Genomic DNA, 16,070 nt, shown 5'->3' with positions numbered 1-16,070 from the left:
TGCAGATTGAGGCAATCGAGCAAATTACAGTACCGATTATTAATGGTAAGACAATTCATTTCTATGTAACATAGTCAAATTTGATCTTTGAATTATGGTATTGGTGTCCTCTGTTAAAGGAAAGACTTCTTAGTGTTGTTCATCACTTCCCTCATTCTTGGATACAGAGATATCTAAAGATGGTGCGCATATGTTCATTGCAGGTCGAGGCGACCGAGCAAATTATGGTATCGATTATTAATGGTAAGACTATTCATTATATGTTACATCCTCAAATTTAGTCTCTGAATTATGGTATTGGTGTTCACTATTAAAGGAAAAAACTTCCTCCTATTGTTTTCTCCTTTCCTTTTGCTCGAAAGATTGTGGCCGTGAGATAACCGATTAGTCACTAATTATGAACATCACACAACTATATCAGATTAGCTTGAGCATAGTCAATCCTATAGATTAGGATTATCGGTCCTTTAAGATTCATGCAAACTCCATAGATCTAGATCGATAAGGTGGGTCTGACGATCCATATCAGTTAGAATTCGCACCAATTGAAAACCGTCCTGTAATTAAAGAAAAGAGACCGAAGCTTTACCATTGGCGAGCTTCAATTCCGATAAGTTAAACAAATATTAACACGACGGCATACGATGACAATTGGTCAGGAAGAAGTAGATTTCGATTTTAATATTGAAGGAGATGATGATATTGTTGATGTTGATCTGTGAAGAAAAATCACATGTGAACGGTTGAAGCAAATGACTTTCGGGGGAAAGCATTTCAAAGAATGATGCATACACCTAGGCAATTGCGTACTTCAATTCTACCAAATGTTGGTTTTTCTATTGGTTGAGTCGTACCGAATGATTCATATTTCTAGCGATGTGAATCATAATTTGTCATTGGAATATCTTGGCCGCATGTAAACTCAGACTATACGTTCTCAGATAAACTCGCTCGTCTTATTCACGAAACGGGTCGATCGAATCTTCCGTCATCTTAGAAGTCCACATAGCCGCCGGCAATTTTAGTGTTTTACAATAACAAAAGCTATATCAGTTACTGTCATGATCCGAATGATTCCTTTTTCCTTCATCTTCCTTCTCGAGTACGACCTGCGCGTCTCTCCATTCTTCTCCAGACATCTTTCGTAGCAAAATGCATTCGCTGCAGTCCGCAAAAACCATATCGGGTGCAAAAACCATATCGGGTTTTGTTCTCCGTGCGATTCTATTAAACTGGGTGAGCGATTTGCATCACAAAACTTGTCATCAAGACAGCTAGACAGATCCTAACTGATCCTGTCATTGTCCTCGTCGAAGCAGCATCGATAAGAGGCATGTACCAAACTTCTTGCAACATCCTTCTTGCTCATGTTGCCAGATCTTTATGTAGGCACGCAAAAGCAACAGACCACAAATGCACAACCATGAGATATCGAAAGAATCATCCCTCATTATCCCAACAATTGCTACGAGTCCAAAATGCCGGTCGAGTTAATTGAGTTTACAAATATTAGCATCATCAGTTCACAAATTGGTGCGCCTTTTATTTCCAGAAGAATGGATGGCTATTTACTTTTACAATGGATTACACAATGGCTCCATGGTTTTATTCCCCAGAATTACAATCAAAGAATGCATTGTTTCTCAGAAGACGAATACATCGCTGGTAAGTGGGTTGACGATCGGAAAACAGCAAATTGGAGGACTACTGTTTTACCATGAAAGAACTTTTGCAGCCACACCCTCCCACTGCACTTGGGTTTGCAGTTACCTGCACATTACACCGGAAATTAGCTGTTGCAATTTAATCTAACAGTAGACATGCATAAGACAATATGGGAAAAAGTAACAAGAAATTCCGTCAGCTTAGCATATCACTTCAGAATTACAGAGAAGCAAACTGCTATTGCCAATGGTCTCCACTATCAACAATATGTCAAACCGTACCATAAAAATAGCTGTGGCATGAAAGAACATTCTTTATTATCACTAGACTACATTGACAATGCGGGGGGGGGGACAAAAAAGAGTATTTGAGCTAACCTGGAAAGCAGCACGGATAAGCTCTTCGACATAATCAACAGTTGCCCCTTTCACAAAATCATATGAAATATTGTCTACAACAAGTTTAACTTCATCTTTCTCAAAAACCCTGAAAAAAAGTACAAGCTATTGAATGTGTTAGCACATGGTCATCAAATTTGAGAAACTCATAGGGAAAAGAAACTGTCTCCCATCATTTAATGAGTACCTGTCATCTGAATCGGCTTTTTCAACCAAATTAAAAACATATTGAAATCCTGAACATCCACCAGTTTCTACACTCAGACGAAGCATTTTTTCTTTAAGGGAACCTTCAGCAGCCTGCAGTTCTTTCATTCTCTGAAAAACAGTCCTAATGTCAATCAGTGCTCAAAATGACTCGACAAAATAAGGAAAATTACCAACACTAGATTAGCAAAATTAGCGTGCTCTTATTGCATGGTGCTCATCATGACGATCTTTCGCAGCTGTATAGAGAAGCCACAGCTTATGATGACAATGAGAGCTCAATCATGGGTCTACCCATACGAGATATGAAACATGAAGCCACTTCAAGACGTTTCCTGAATCGGGAAGCAATATTCCACCTTTATTTCTTGAATGCATCTTATATTAGGTTACAAGGGATATTTCCTAGGCTTAGCCTTAAATTCTTTATGAGCATTGCTTCTCTGAGAAAGATGTCATAGATAAGGTACTGAGGGTGCCTGCCACCCCTACGTAAAATCAATGACAAGATGAAAGTTTTACAAATTCTGACAAGAAGGAAGTGTTACAAACAATATTGCTACCATATTTGCTGCAGAGAACTTAGCTCAAGTACTCGAAGAAAAAAAAAGTATGGTTTTATGGTCCATCTCTCTTTTATCAATTTGTACAAAATCAGGAACATCGCACTAATGTTGACATTACGACCTTAAATTGTTACAACACAGAGATCGTGATCGTTTTTATTCTTTCATACACATCTGGAAGTCAATCAGATGCAGGTCCTGTGTTAAGTGTGAGTCTGCTTCAAATTTTTATACATCTACTAAGTCGATCTTTATGAAATAAAGGGAAATAAATACCTGGATGCAAGCGGCTGTCATATGTACATCATCAACAGATGGTGATGAAGAGGAAGAAGCTTCATGAAGTGCAGAAGAAGAGGAAGAGCTCAAAAGCCTCTGGTTCTCTCGAATTTGACCAGCAAAAAATGGACTTATACGCTTCATCAATGACATCGATGATGATCGGGACATGTCTTGCTTCGCTTGGTGAATCTGGAAAAAAATAAAGAAGAAAAACATAGTAATCATTCATCAACTATTATGCCATGTTGTATGTTTCCAGGGTATTGAAACATTAGTCTTCTTCTACATAATTTGAGGATCCAAAAAAAATGCTTTATGAGTTGATAAGAGAAGTAGTCCTTATATTGTATCAGGGGACTATGAAGAGACGACACAAGGAAAGGTTTCACACCTCGAGTGGCAATTGTGTTATTATGGGTAGGACTGAGTTGCTTCAATATGAGCTAGACATTCTTTTTGATAAGTAAAAATGAGATAGACCTTTTCTTCTATAGGTAAATATGAGCTAGACCTAATCAAACCATTTCAATGCATAGTTTCTGCCATGGCGAGCATACATTAAACATTCCCAATATCCGGCCTGTATTCAGGATCAAAACCTTACAAGGAAGTCCCACAACCCAACATTAAAGTAAGACCGACGTGTAATTGGAAAATTTCTCTCGCTATCAAAGGGATCGAAGGATATTTTCAACCACTGGGAGGAAAAAGAAAGTCCCCAAAAGAAAAATAACACCAGCAAGGTCAAAGACTAATAACAATTATGTCCACCATTCATCTAACTAAATCATACATTCCACATACTAATGCTCCTTGTCAATCAAAATCATAGTAAAGTTAATCCCTCTGCTCCCTGTAACTTAATAGTTAACTTCCCCTTATCCGTGCCTGCCATTTCTACCGCTATTCTTCCATCCGCTGCAGCCTTTTCAATGACTGCCATAACTCAAATCATCCCACGTACCAAGCATCAAGCATGCTCGCAGAAACCCTCATCATCAAATGACATGCCCGGGATGTTTCCCGAGAGATTTCACCGGCTATCGGCGACTCAAAATGGCAGTAACGACAATAAGGATTTCACAAAAATTGAAAAAATGGGGAGGATTCAACAGAAACCATATTCTCCCTTTACACAATCATGCCCTAACTATGCTTCATGCTGATTGATTGAAGACACCGTATAAGATATTTTCTACTTGCCCTTCAATTATCGAGCTGCTTTTCTTACCGCTAGACAGTGCATAAGAATTCAAGTAACCTGGAACAAACACTACCCATTTTTTACAGCCCAAGAGAGAGCTCAAGCAAGCATTGCAGATGGGATGAAATGCTTGGCTGAGATCACCGAATGCCTCAACAAATCATCGTCCTAATGACCAAACTCTTTGTTCAAAACAAAGATGAAAACTTGCAATAATCCAAGAGCTAAGCAGCAAGCCAGGGACAACAATCTCGCGCGGAAGCCAGAATCCTCCGAACCCCGGGCGGACGAGCAAAGACAAAAGAGAACCGGAAACCACCAATCGACCCGGAAGACCATCTCGCTTACCCGTTCCCGGAGAAGGGCTCCGTCGACGCGGGAGCCCGCGCAGACCGAGCTCCGACGCGCAATCGCCCCGCGGAGGCCGCGCATGAGACCCCCTCCGCTTCCGCGAGCGGCTGACGCCATGGCGAACAGGGGTTAAGGGCTTGCGGAGATGCTGCTTCCGGGAAACTGGGACGACGGACGGAGGCCGGAGCTCTGTAGCCTCCGTAATGTTTAGGCGAACACATACAGAGAAAGAGAGAGAAGGAGAGAGAGAGTGAACCGGGTTCTCAGCCTCCGATCGAACCGGGTTCGCAGCCTCCGATCGAACCGGTCGTCAGATGGCCGGATGAACACGGCACTGCACTGCCCACTTTTGTTTTTGATTGGATGGTGTTTATCTTTCTATTCTCTACGTTTTGTTTGGCATATGTTTCTACCCAGCTAAAAAGAAAGACACCCATTAAAAGAAGGAGTATTACAATCTATTTCAGTCAAATTTTCCATAAATAAAAGATTGTATAAGAAAAAACCTTTTGGCAAATCTTTAAGGAGGAGAAAAAACAGTATAATTTTTTTTGGATAAGTGCACTGAAAGTTCTAAAACTCGTTACAAAAGTATAATTGAGTCTAAAAAGATTACAAAAAGGTATAATACTGTGCAATCGAGTTTTTTCATTAATTATGTCTAACTTGGCTAACGAAAAATGTCATGACTTTTATTTTTATTATCTTCTCTAACTTACGTGGCGATGACGTATCTAAAATAACGCTATTTTGGTCCAAATCTAATTTTTAATGCTAATTTTACTTAATTTAATTTGAAAAGGAGAAAAATGGGAACCGATATTGGATTGTGAACCAATTCACGCTGCCCTAAGTTAGCCTTTTTTACGTTTTTGTCCTTCAAAGGTGCCGCCTTTCTGTCTGTCGTCGTTCATCGCTCTCGGTTTCTCACGCTCCCTCCCCCCGTCTCTCACGTCCGGCGCCTCTGCACTCCGAGGTACTCTCTGTCCATGTCGGTTTCGCTTTCGACTTCTTCGTTGAATGTCTCGATTTGGGTATCGCTGCGATTCTCCTGGGCCATACGTAGGAGGATGACAGGCACCGTATCAAACTGTAAAGACCTGACTTTTGACCAACAGAGTCATCGATTAGCATTAAGATTGAGTGAAGTGGAAGGCAGTGATTTTGGGTCCTATCGAGTTGTGTATCGTTTATGGAAATTGGGTTTTGGTGTGCTAGTATGTGAGAGCCTTCCCCAGTGTTATGTCTGCCGGTTTGATGGTTAAGGGAGTCGAGATTTCTCGCCTTCTTCAGGAGCTAATTTCCCATGGAATCGTGGGTGCTGTTTTTCTGGTGTTTAGATGTGGGCGGAGGTGCTGAAAGTACTGGCGCTCTGCGTGTTTGATGAAATACCTCTTTGATATAGATGTTGCCCATTCACGCCAACACTTTTGGTGTTTAAACGCATTTTTCTGTAAATATTTTCTGGATAGGAGTGTTCCGTTTTTGTTAAGCCCCGGCCCCAGAAGTCACTCTGCATGTTTGATGAAATACCTCTTTGACGTTAATATTTCATTCCAGCCAACACTTGAGGTGTTTAAACGTGATTATTCCATTTTTGTTAAGCCCCAGCCCTATAAGTCACTGAGTTAAGGTTTAAAGTTTGTTCCTATAGGAGGGTAGGCCGGTTCTCTTGTTATCCACACCGCAGGCTTACTATCCTGCTCCTAATTATCCTCCCGCAGGTCGTCCTCTGCCTGGGTTTCCACTAGCTGGCTATCCAAAGCGATCCATTTCTCTGCCTTAAAGTTCATCACAGACCTCCGAAGGAGCTCAAATTCAAGAACGTGTGATGAGGACGCTGGATGAGAAGGAGACGACCCAGGTGTTTGAGAAGCTGTTCAAGTTCACTGGCAACAACCTCAAGAATATCGTCGAGAGCCCCTCCCATGAGGGGCCTGACCCGAATCCAGGCCGCTACTGCTTCCGGCTCTGCAAGAACCGGGTCTACTACGTCAGCGAGTCACTGGTCAAGCGAGCCACCAACATCGGCCGCCACAACCTGGCGTCCCTAGGCACCTGCATTGGCAAGTTCACCAAGGGCGGGAGCTTCCACCTGACAATCCAGGCGCTGAGCATTTTGGCTGCCAACGCAAAGCACAAGGTCTGGCTCAAGCCCACCTCGGAGATGTCATTCCTTTACGGGAATCACGTGTTGAAGGGTGGATTGGGAAGGATCACCGAAAACATCAATGCAGGTGAATTGTCAATTTCAGCTCAAATTTTGCGATTTTAAGTGTTGTTTGGTGAATGTTATGTTTCTGCTTGAGGTGTTGTGGGATGGGGTCTGGGTTTTGGAATCTGAGAGAGATGTGAAGGTCAGACGCAGAAACTTAGATAGAATGGAATATCATCGGGGCGAAACAAAGGAACTTTATCTGAAGTTTCATATGCTATTGTATAAATTGAACTTAGGATTGTCACTTTGTGCTAATTGGGTATTAGTCAATGTTTAAATTGGAGATGTACTGTTTTCCTGGTCCTTTTTCTAAGGGGTGAATGATATATCTAAATAGCTTGAAAATTCAGCTTGATCGACAGTAATTTGCTGGTAAAATGTGGCCTCAATGGAGATGATGGAGGGAACTCCCACTTTGACTGTAGTTGCAATCCCTAATTGGGTTTGCAATCATCCGTCTCTTTTCTTTCCATGGCCCTCTCGTCTTGGCTTTATCACATTGTCCGTCTCAGTCCTTTATTCCCTCCGAATTGGCTCCTACTCCCACTCTTCCATTTTTCTTGCCATCATCCTTTCTTCCTATAACATTTTCTTGCTACCATCACTTTTGGTTTAATTTGTGAATGGTTGTATACGTTGTGTTGTCTTATTTTGAGTAAGCACCCTTAATTGATTGAGAGAGAGGTGAAGATCCAGATTTATTTTTTGTAGAAATTGAGGATCTAGCCTGTTTAAATGATTTAACTCAGTCTTCCTGCACTTGGTTTTGGTTAGTGAAGTGTCTTGGTTCTTATACAAAAGGTTAGATCAATGAAAACACAATAGTGCAATCATTTCACTTGATGTCGAAGATAAATAGCTGTTTATTTTAATAGAATAACGACTTGTTTGTTTTTGCCTTGTATTTTAGATTTGTCAAAACTTGATTAATTAGGGACAAGATTTTAATCCACCCAGACCAGTACTCAAGAAGTACCATGTTCAATTTGTCTTCCTCATCTTCATACTTGTGTGGGGAAAAATGGTTCATTTGGAAGATATCTGATGATTGAAGACAAATGTTATGACAGGTGATGGAGTGGTGGTCTTTTCCATGTCTGATGTTCCTTTGGGATTTGGGATTTCACAAAGGTCAACCCAGGATTGTAGGAAGTTGGATCCAAATGGGCTTGTCGTGCTCCATCAGGCCGATATTGGGGAGTACTTGAGGATGGAGGATGAACTTTGAATGAGGGTTTGCTTATACATTGGGTTGTTCTGCTCCTATTGTTCAGATCTTTGTAAGGGCATTGAATGACCATGATCTTGAGAAATAGAAGAATTGTATTATCTAGTAATTCATTTTTTTCCTTTCCAATTTCGTGGAATGGCTATTTCGTTGGTTGTGCACCATGTCGATTTCTCTGATATGCTCTAAGAAATGTATTATTCTGATATTGTGGAATGACTTTAAGGTTACAGACATTATTTTGTCATGGACATTGTTTAGGATGCCGAGATCTGCAAGTCTGGTAGATCTTCTTTATCATGTCACTATGCCCGGAATTTAGCCAACTCCTGTGTTCAGCTTTTTAAGTTGAATTTCATACTTTTGGGCTGTTCAAACTTGTGGCTCCTGGCGAACTTAGCGACAGAGTTCTTACTTGTGTGTGCTTGTCAAGATACTTTTCTGGTTTATACTTTCGAAAGTATAACTACACAGTTCTTTAATCGAAAGTGTAACAGTTTTTTGGTTGCACTGCAGTGTGGTTCATGGTTGGTCTAAGTGGACATATGAAACTTGACTCAACAGGTTTCACTTAGTATGTTGTGCTTTAGAAGCCTAGTCTTCTGCTTCTTTTGTTGACCGAGTCTAGGAAAAGGGAAACCCTAAGTAATTCTATTATTGGGTCAAGTGGCTTAGAGTTCTTATCCTTCTGTTGCATCATGGTGGCGGAATACTCTGCTGAATAAAATTTGAAATTCACAGGACTATTCTTTATCAGTCCTCTTTTCTTTCTTGATCTTTCTCACATTAGTTACTTGTCTAGCGCTTCCCTTTTTCCACTTTTTCCTCAGAACTCTTTGACTTGCCTGGGGTTTTCTCTTCAAATATTTAGGTATGGAACTCGTGTCTATGACATTCGATTGATTTAGGTATCATTGAGTTTGTTGAAGTTAATGGTTTATGCTCATTTGTATCTCCAGGCATGAAAGGACTTTTTGGGTCTGAAGCCACTAGGAATGCATATTTAAGGGTAATCTCTTTGTCTAATTATTTATATGTATATCGAAAAGTAAAGCAAGTTGATATGTTTGTTTACTGCAGATGCCTGGTTGTGATAGAGTTATTGATATTCTAGGTTCATCCATCTTCAATAGACAGACAAGAGCAAGGAATGTTCAAGTTTCCCCAAGCCATGCTTCATCTGATTTCTCAGAACCTCCATGCACTCAAGAATCTTTAATTGGTGGTGGGCTGTGAAGTTGCAAGCTGGCAAATGCTGTGGATATTTAGTGCATGCTGTTAGATAAGGACGTTGAGTTGTAGACTAGAAACTGCTAGTTATCATGTTGTTTATGAGTGGATTTGGCTATGTACTATGTGTTGAGTTGTGCCTGCTGTGTTGGGATGTTTGTCTTTTCCATCAAATAATGTGGATCAGTTTATCTAATGCTATTTAGTTTGTTTTCAATTAGTGCTATTTAGTCTGCTTTTGATTAATTGGTACTTGAACTGATGCAGCATCCGTTCACTGCATCAGTCTTTGGTTTGAACTGTTTTTACTCAACAAGCTGCAAGCTATTCAACATTTTTTTCTTTGGTTGTGAGGTATTTTTGTAACAGGTTTCTTGTGGTTTTATGCATGTGTCTTGCTGGACTGCTATACTTGGTTTCTTGTTATGACTTGTTCATACAGGTTCATGTAAGAATACTTGCTGGTTTATAACAGGTTCAGTGGTATTATGGTTGGTTCAATGCTATTATCACAGGTTCAGTGTTTGGTTAAGTGCTATTATTCTTGAATTAGTTCTGTTATTAGTGGTGTGATGCTTCGTTCAGTCTTGTTATTAGAATGCTTGCTTGTTTAGGAGGTTCAGTGTTGTCACCTGACTGCAGTTGCTTGTAGCTCTGTGCTTGTGTCTTGTTGGGCTGCTATGACATTCTTACATGAACCTGTTATAAACATGTTATGAATGAGTGTAGATGGTGATGCTTTGTGGTTATCTGTATGTGCTTCTCTGTCTTCTCTCTCTCACTCTCTGTTGTTGGTTATGACGATGAACTTGTAAGAGGGGATGCAGAGAGTGAAAAAGACATCGAATCAAATGCCGATTCTCTGTTGTTGAGACTTTTGGATAGTTTGTCTATTAGACTGCGTACTGCACTTCACCTGTGTTGGTAACATACAATACACTGATTAACGGTTATTGGAGGTTCAAAGAGATGGACGAGGCAGAGAAGCTGCTTAGTTGGAATAAATTTGCCTGCAATTTTAACGATTAGAGGTATTGTGTTTTGCAAATGTCCTTGTCATGTGCTTGATAGTTGGCTGCGAAGACATTGGAATACAAATGAAGGCCCCGTTTGGTTCAGCTTTGGGAAGGGGTTTTCGGCCTCGAAAGCCCCTTCTCAAAATGCTGAACCGTTTGGTTCGGCTTTCCGAGTCCGGAAAGCCGAAAGCCAGCATTTGGAATGCCGAAAGCCCAAAGCTGGTCCGGACCAGCTTTGGGCTTTCAGCATTCCACAAATGCTGAAGCCTATATTTTTCCCTTCCCAAATTGCCCTCACTCAAATTTCAATTTTCCGGTTTTGCCCTGTTACTGTTCATCTTCTTCACCGTGAGGGTGGCCGGCGAAGGGCCGGCGAGGGCGGATCTGGCCGGCGACGGGTCGGCGAGGTCGCCTGACCCAGGCGATGGCCGCCTGGGTCGAGCGATCGCCCATGCACCGTCGCTTGGGTCGGCGGTCGCCTGGAGTCGCGCGACCTCAGGCGGCCGGACAAGAGATTTGGGGGGGGGGGGGGGGGTGGGGTGTGGCAACCGGCCGGTGATTGTGGCCTCCGGGTTCAGGTCAACTAGAGGAAGATGAATGTTATCTTCTCCGAGAGCGACGAGGGCCGCTAATTTATTATGGATCTTAGCTTCATGAAACTGCTCTAGCTTCTCCCGGAAAAATTGTACGAGTCGAAGATCTCAAGCAATGTGTTTTGTGAATCTCAGTTTTGATTCGAGATCAGAAAAATGTAAATCCACATATTCTTTTAGTGATTCTGTTTGATATTTGATGTGATACAAAGCTGACTCAAACCACGGAACATAAGAGCATATCCCGTGGGGAAACGGTAGGGTCATAAACAAATTGTTAAGGTAATAATCATGGTAAAAAGAAAAGAAAAGACCAATATTTAGGGATGCGAAGTTATTTCGGGTTAAGTCGTAATCACCGTCTTCCTCCTTATCATTTCGCGCATAAACTCATTATTCACTGTGAAAATCACGTTCGCAATAGTCATGGCACAGAGATTTGCCTGTGTATTACAGACTTGAGGGCCATTTACAGTGAGGAAGATCTCATGTAGGTGGTTGCACCATGAGTTGGAAAGTTTTCACCCAAACACACTCGTAGTGTCATAATTCTGGTTTCTTTGCAAACATATCCGAGAGATTGGCTACGACGAATCCTGCAAAAACCTGAAACGAACGAGCTGGTGAGAATGTCCGAACCAGGCTTCGTTGATCATACTTGCACCGATATCATACATTTATGAAAGCACAAGTTCAGCTTATAACTTTCGATTGTATCAAATGTGACATAAAGGCAAGGAACCTGAGCATACCTGGACGCATCCGACAATGTAAATTGCAGAGTAACGACGGCCGTGAACAAGCATGTCTGCCACCATTGCGAGGGGGATCGTCAAGGACATGCCAAGCGTTGCAACCAGCGGAGTTGTCCAGACGATTGATAGGGCCCTGTTTCAACATTTTCCGACATTACCCACCAAAGAATGTGGCAACTTATAGATAGAAAGCATTAGCTAATGTTGCAAACAAGAAAATGTGTAACCGTCAATTGGAACTTAGTGAATTCTATTAGCACTTCAGAACCATTGGTAAAGGCTCTGTCATTTATCCATCTACTACACAAAAAGCATACTAAACTTCATCTGAACCATATTTTCAACCGTGGTAAGTTTTACTGACCCTTCATGGAACGAGAATGGGCGAGACATACCAAAAGTAATCCAAAAGAACACTCCCCACAAGGCCATTTAAAACCAAGGCTCCACCAATAGATGTCGATGACGGGAGGCTAAATTTGGGCTCAATCCCCAAAGCATGTAGTGGCCATCCTGCATGAGGCAAACATCTCTGAGAAAAGTTTCTGCTATGGAAGCAGTAGAAAAATGTGATGGAATGGGGAGAACTATCAACTAAAATACAAATCATCAAGGAAAGATGTTTGAAAAACCAAAACCGGAAGGTTGGGCTTTTAAACTTTTAGGCATGAAATTAAATGCTAAATCTTATCAATTACTAAGGTGAGCTAGCCGGCTCGCATTCCCCCATCCAACTAGAATATTCAAAACCACAGCTTAAATCTCAAAATTCATGCAAATTAACAGTCAAAACTAAATCCAGCTCAATGTTTCCATTGCAGAAGATAACCAGAATAAGTTTGCTTCAGTTCTGCTTCCGCACCACTTACCAAACCACCAAAGGCCAAGAAGAGTGAAGAGGCCAATATATCCGAAAAACTTGTGCACACCTACCTTCTCTCCCTCTGACCCTGCAAACTTCTTTAGCAGCACTGCACAAGACCCAGGCCGTTAAAGACAATGAAAAGAGAGTTAAAGAAGTACTATGAAAATCCTGATTTTGAGGCAGAGATTTTCACCTGTGAACAAACCATATAATACTGCTGACAGAAGGCCAAAAATGTTCCCCATGATTGTGTGCTTTTTGATCCTTGGCAACAAGAACAGTAGGTATCAGGAAAAACACGCAAGATATATCACACAGACATGACGTAATAAGCGGCAAACATTCAGTTTATTGATGCATGTAAAAAGGTAATTGTTTAGTTGCAATGTGAATTTGGCATAAAAGGTTACGATGGACCATCTTCCAAAAGGAATGTATCGGCTCTTGTGGGGAAATGCAGACTCAACTTTCCTGCATCTTCAACAAACTCGTTACACTCCAAATTAAGTAGAAGAGACATCACTAAAATTTTCAAAAAAGTATCAGTTATTTTCACATTCCATGCAGACTCCATATCTTAGTTGTGCAAGTTCCCTATCTTTCACTTCATTTGGGGACAAAATTGGGGTACACCGGAGTATGCAAGCTACCAAAGTATTGTTTTTCACAAAAGTTTTAGGATATTAGCATTAGGAAATTCAAGTATGCTCTTCTTCTCTGACTAAATAAGGGAAAAGACTTCATCTTGCAAGCAAAACCCTACTATATCCTCATACTCACTCTGATGCGCTTAAGGACTCATCAGACGCCGAAGTTTCTCCAATTGTGGTCATGGCAACACCAGCCATGCTGATAAAGACAGCGACCACCCTCACAATGCTTATGGATTCCTGGCCGAGAAGAGCTCCAAAGAAAAGTGTGAAGAGGGAAGATGTAGATGCCAGGACAGTCGTACTTGCTACACTGGTATTTGCCAGAGCGGAATTCATCAAGTACTGCGTGTGATTTAACCAGTCAATTACTAACTTGTCCAGAAACAGGTATTCAAGAATTACACAGGAATGGGGGGAAAGGGTAATCTATATCTGATTCCATCACATGCAGACAAGATACCCCATTCATTATCATCTAGTACACAACATCAAGTTATCCCAGTGCACTTGAACAAAAATACTAAGAAATTATAGTGGACTGGAAGCAGTCAACAAACTTACAAATATTAAACAAGCTTCCACATCTAGCTCTCTTATAGGAATCCAAAACCACCTTCTGATTATAGAAATTGCTGTTTCATATAAAAGAACAACTTAGGTTTCTAAATCGCAAAGATGTATTACCTCTGTCAGAAACCATATAGGGGTGAGATATAAGCTACATTTGACAATATCCAATGAACCAAGTCCAGGATTCTCGCTGATCAACGGATGTTCACATTCCTCATTCATTGACCTCAAAGGCCAACCCTCTTCCCTCTCACCAATATCCCAGGCCGAGTCAGGAATTAGGTTATTCTTTGAAGCTGTCTCTGCATCATCGTACAATTCACTGGATATAAGGGGAATGTTAAGTTCACTTGAACTGCTGCTCTTGCCACTGATTTTACAGTAGAGTCTTCTGAAAGGGTCTCTTCTGAGTAAGTCACATACACGGTCCTTAAGGAACGCGATAGGAAAAAAGACGACCATGAGAGAGACCATAAGATATGTAATGGCAAATGGCTGTTTGTATTCTTCGAAAATTTTCTGAACAGCAAGAACCCAAAAAACAAAAATTAGGAACTTGGATAGACAACATAATATATCCAAAAGCAAATAAAACATGTTTTAAATGACACCCATCAAAAGATACCGCTATCTCAACCAGCATACACTTAGTAAGAACAATATTCGCCAAATTCAATGAACAATTCAACGTGTACGCACTACCATAATCCAGAAATAAGATTTTGGCACGAATGTAGGCTGCGATAACACTTCTAGGGCATTCAAACAGGCAAAACATTTATCCTTTCTAACTTTTCTTCAAAAGTCAACTCTTCCTCTATCAAGTCAGAAACCAAACCAGGGATGAAGAAGCAACCCCTTCAAGTAAAACATATAATCAAGAACAGAACAATTGTCATGTTCCCAGAAATCAGTATCAATTCTTGGGTTATAGAGCAGCAAATGCAGAGTGAATCACTAACTTCGGATCTCACGGTATAATTTAAATTCCAAACGGTCGACCTCTCCTTTTCTTTTCTCGCAGCAACCAAACGGACATCATTCAAATTTCGAAGAACTACCAAGATCAGATAATACGCAAAAGACAATTAAAGGAAAGAAATCTAACCTGAGTCACCTCGGCAGAAGCGACCCATATGAACACAACCGTGCCAATCAGACCCAAACCAGCTTTGTATCTCCAACCCATCATCCAAGAACACTAGAGAACACAGACGAAGCAACACCGCACCGAGTCTGCCACAAAGCCTCCGTCGTTCGACACGGAAAAGAGAAAACGGCTTCGTGGGTGTAAATACCGTGACATCAGGGTTCGCTTGTTGTTTCTGCAGAGATACTTACGGTCAGATAGGACGGCGTTTCGGGAACTGCGAGGAAGTAGACGAGTCGGTCGATGAATTTTAGGAAAAGTAGGAGATTGCCGTCAAGACCATCCGAAGTGGACTTTGCTTAGAAGTTTTCACGCAATTTTCAAGCGTTTTTGTTGTTGTGACAGCATGAATCGGACGAGAGTGACAGGTGGTTCTGCATTAAACTCAGTACAGGCTTGAATGGAGTTTTGGGAAGAGGTGGCCTTTTTATCCATCTTTGCTTCTGTAAGCCCTGAAGGCTAAAGCCTCAAAGCCCACGATGGGTATGAAACTCTTGACTCTTGAAGTTTCTCAAATCTCTGTGTCCGGCTTAATACCGCTTAACTTGTCCAAAAAATTTAATTGTTAATGATGCGTGAAGTCACCACTAATCTCTTGAAATTTATGAAGGTGGTTTAAGATTTTCTAACTAGAACTAAGGAGGCTTTTTTTATCATGCGATCCTCTTTTGACACTACCTTCTCTTTGTACTTTCGGTCAACTAGAGTTTCCCCATCCCGGGGCTCGGCTTTTAAGCACCAACAAGCCGACTGATTGAAGTACCGATAAAATTGACAATGTGCAAAATCCCCGACAACATCGAGCTCCTTCAAGGACCATACAACTATATGAAGTGGAACGGGAGTAACAAGGCAGGAGAGCGAGCATCGAAGGATTTACCTTTGAGGTGGAGACCACCATAGCTAGGGATGCTGAAGATTAACAATGATGGATCACATCTCCCGAGGCCTACGGAAGGGGCTTTGCTTTTGTGTGTCGCAATTCTGAAGGGAGATTGATCGAAGGAGCTACGCAATCAATCCGAGTGTCCTCCGCCCTTCACTCTGAAACCCTTGCTTGTCTCCACGCTCTTAGACACTTTGCTGGCTGATCTGGACATAAATTTGTGCTGGAAACTG

General features: G+C 41.3%; 3 protein-coding genes across 4 annotated transcripts; 1 reads left to right on the top strand and 2 right to left on the bottom strand.

Moving 5' to 3' along the window:
• Positions 1-1,429: 1,429 nt before the first annotated feature.
• On the bottom strand, positions 1,430-4,905 carry LOC115692986 (iron-sulfur assembly protein IscA-like 2, mitochondrial). 2 transcript variants are annotated; one of them, XR_004007168.2, is made up of 5 exons: positions 4,671-4,905; positions 3,113-3,307; positions 2,251-2,381; positions 2,043-2,168; positions 1,430-1,770 (listed from the first exon to the last, which is right to left on the bottom strand). XR_004007168.2 is itself a non-coding variant. In XM_030619975.2 (5 exons), the coding sequence occupies exons 1-5, from the start codon at positions 4,788-4,790 to the stop codon at positions 1,705-1,707; spliced, it is 621 nt and encodes a 206-aa protein (XP_030475835.1). In that variant the 5' UTR covers positions 4,791-4,901; the 3' UTR covers positions 1,430-1,704. The 2 variants fall into 2 exon arrangements, 1 of the variants encoding a protein (XP_030475835.1); XM_030619975.2 differs by having other exon boundaries at positions 2,043-2,151; positions 4,671-4,901.
• A 605-nt stretch (positions 4,906-5,510) lies between these two features.
• On the top strand, positions 5,511-8,228 carry LOC115692985 (uncharacterized). Its single transcript, XM_030619972.2, has 3 exons — positions 5,511-5,649; positions 6,398-6,910; positions 7,962-8,228. Exons 2-3 carry the CDS (start codon positions 6,505-6,507, stop codon positions 8,117-8,119), a joined length of 564 nt encoding a protein of 187 aa, XP_030475832.1. The 5' UTR covers positions 5,511-5,649; positions 6,398-6,504; the 3' UTR covers positions 8,120-8,228.
• A 3,074-nt stretch (positions 8,229-11,302) lies between these two features.
• On the bottom strand, positions 11,303-15,329 carry LOC115692975 (uncharacterized transporter C405.03c-like). Its single transcript, XM_030619956.2, has 8 exons — positions 14,910-15,329; positions 13,916-14,320; positions 13,359-13,573; positions 12,772-12,842; positions 12,583-12,684; positions 12,109-12,226; positions 11,711-11,846; positions 11,303-11,564 (listed from the first exon to the last, which is right to left on the bottom strand). Exons 1-8 carry the CDS (start codon positions 14,991-14,993, stop codon positions 11,502-11,504), a joined length of 1,194 nt encoding a protein of 397 aa, XP_030475816.1. The 5' UTR covers positions 14,994-15,329; the 3' UTR covers positions 11,303-11,501.
• Positions 15,330-16,070: the final 741 nt, after the last annotated feature.

This window comes from Syzygium oleosum, unplaced genomic scaffold (genome assembly GCF_021117445.2).
Source record: "Syzygium oleosum isolate NSW1041296 unplaced genomic scaffold, Sole_v2.1 Sole_v2.16, whole genome shotgun sequence".
Taxonomy (NCBI): Eukaryota; Viridiplantae; Streptophyta; class Magnoliopsida; order Myrtales; family Myrtaceae; genus Syzygium; species Syzygium oleosum.
Note: the sequence above shows the minus strand (reverse complement) of the source record. Positions and strands in the feature narration are given on the sequence as shown.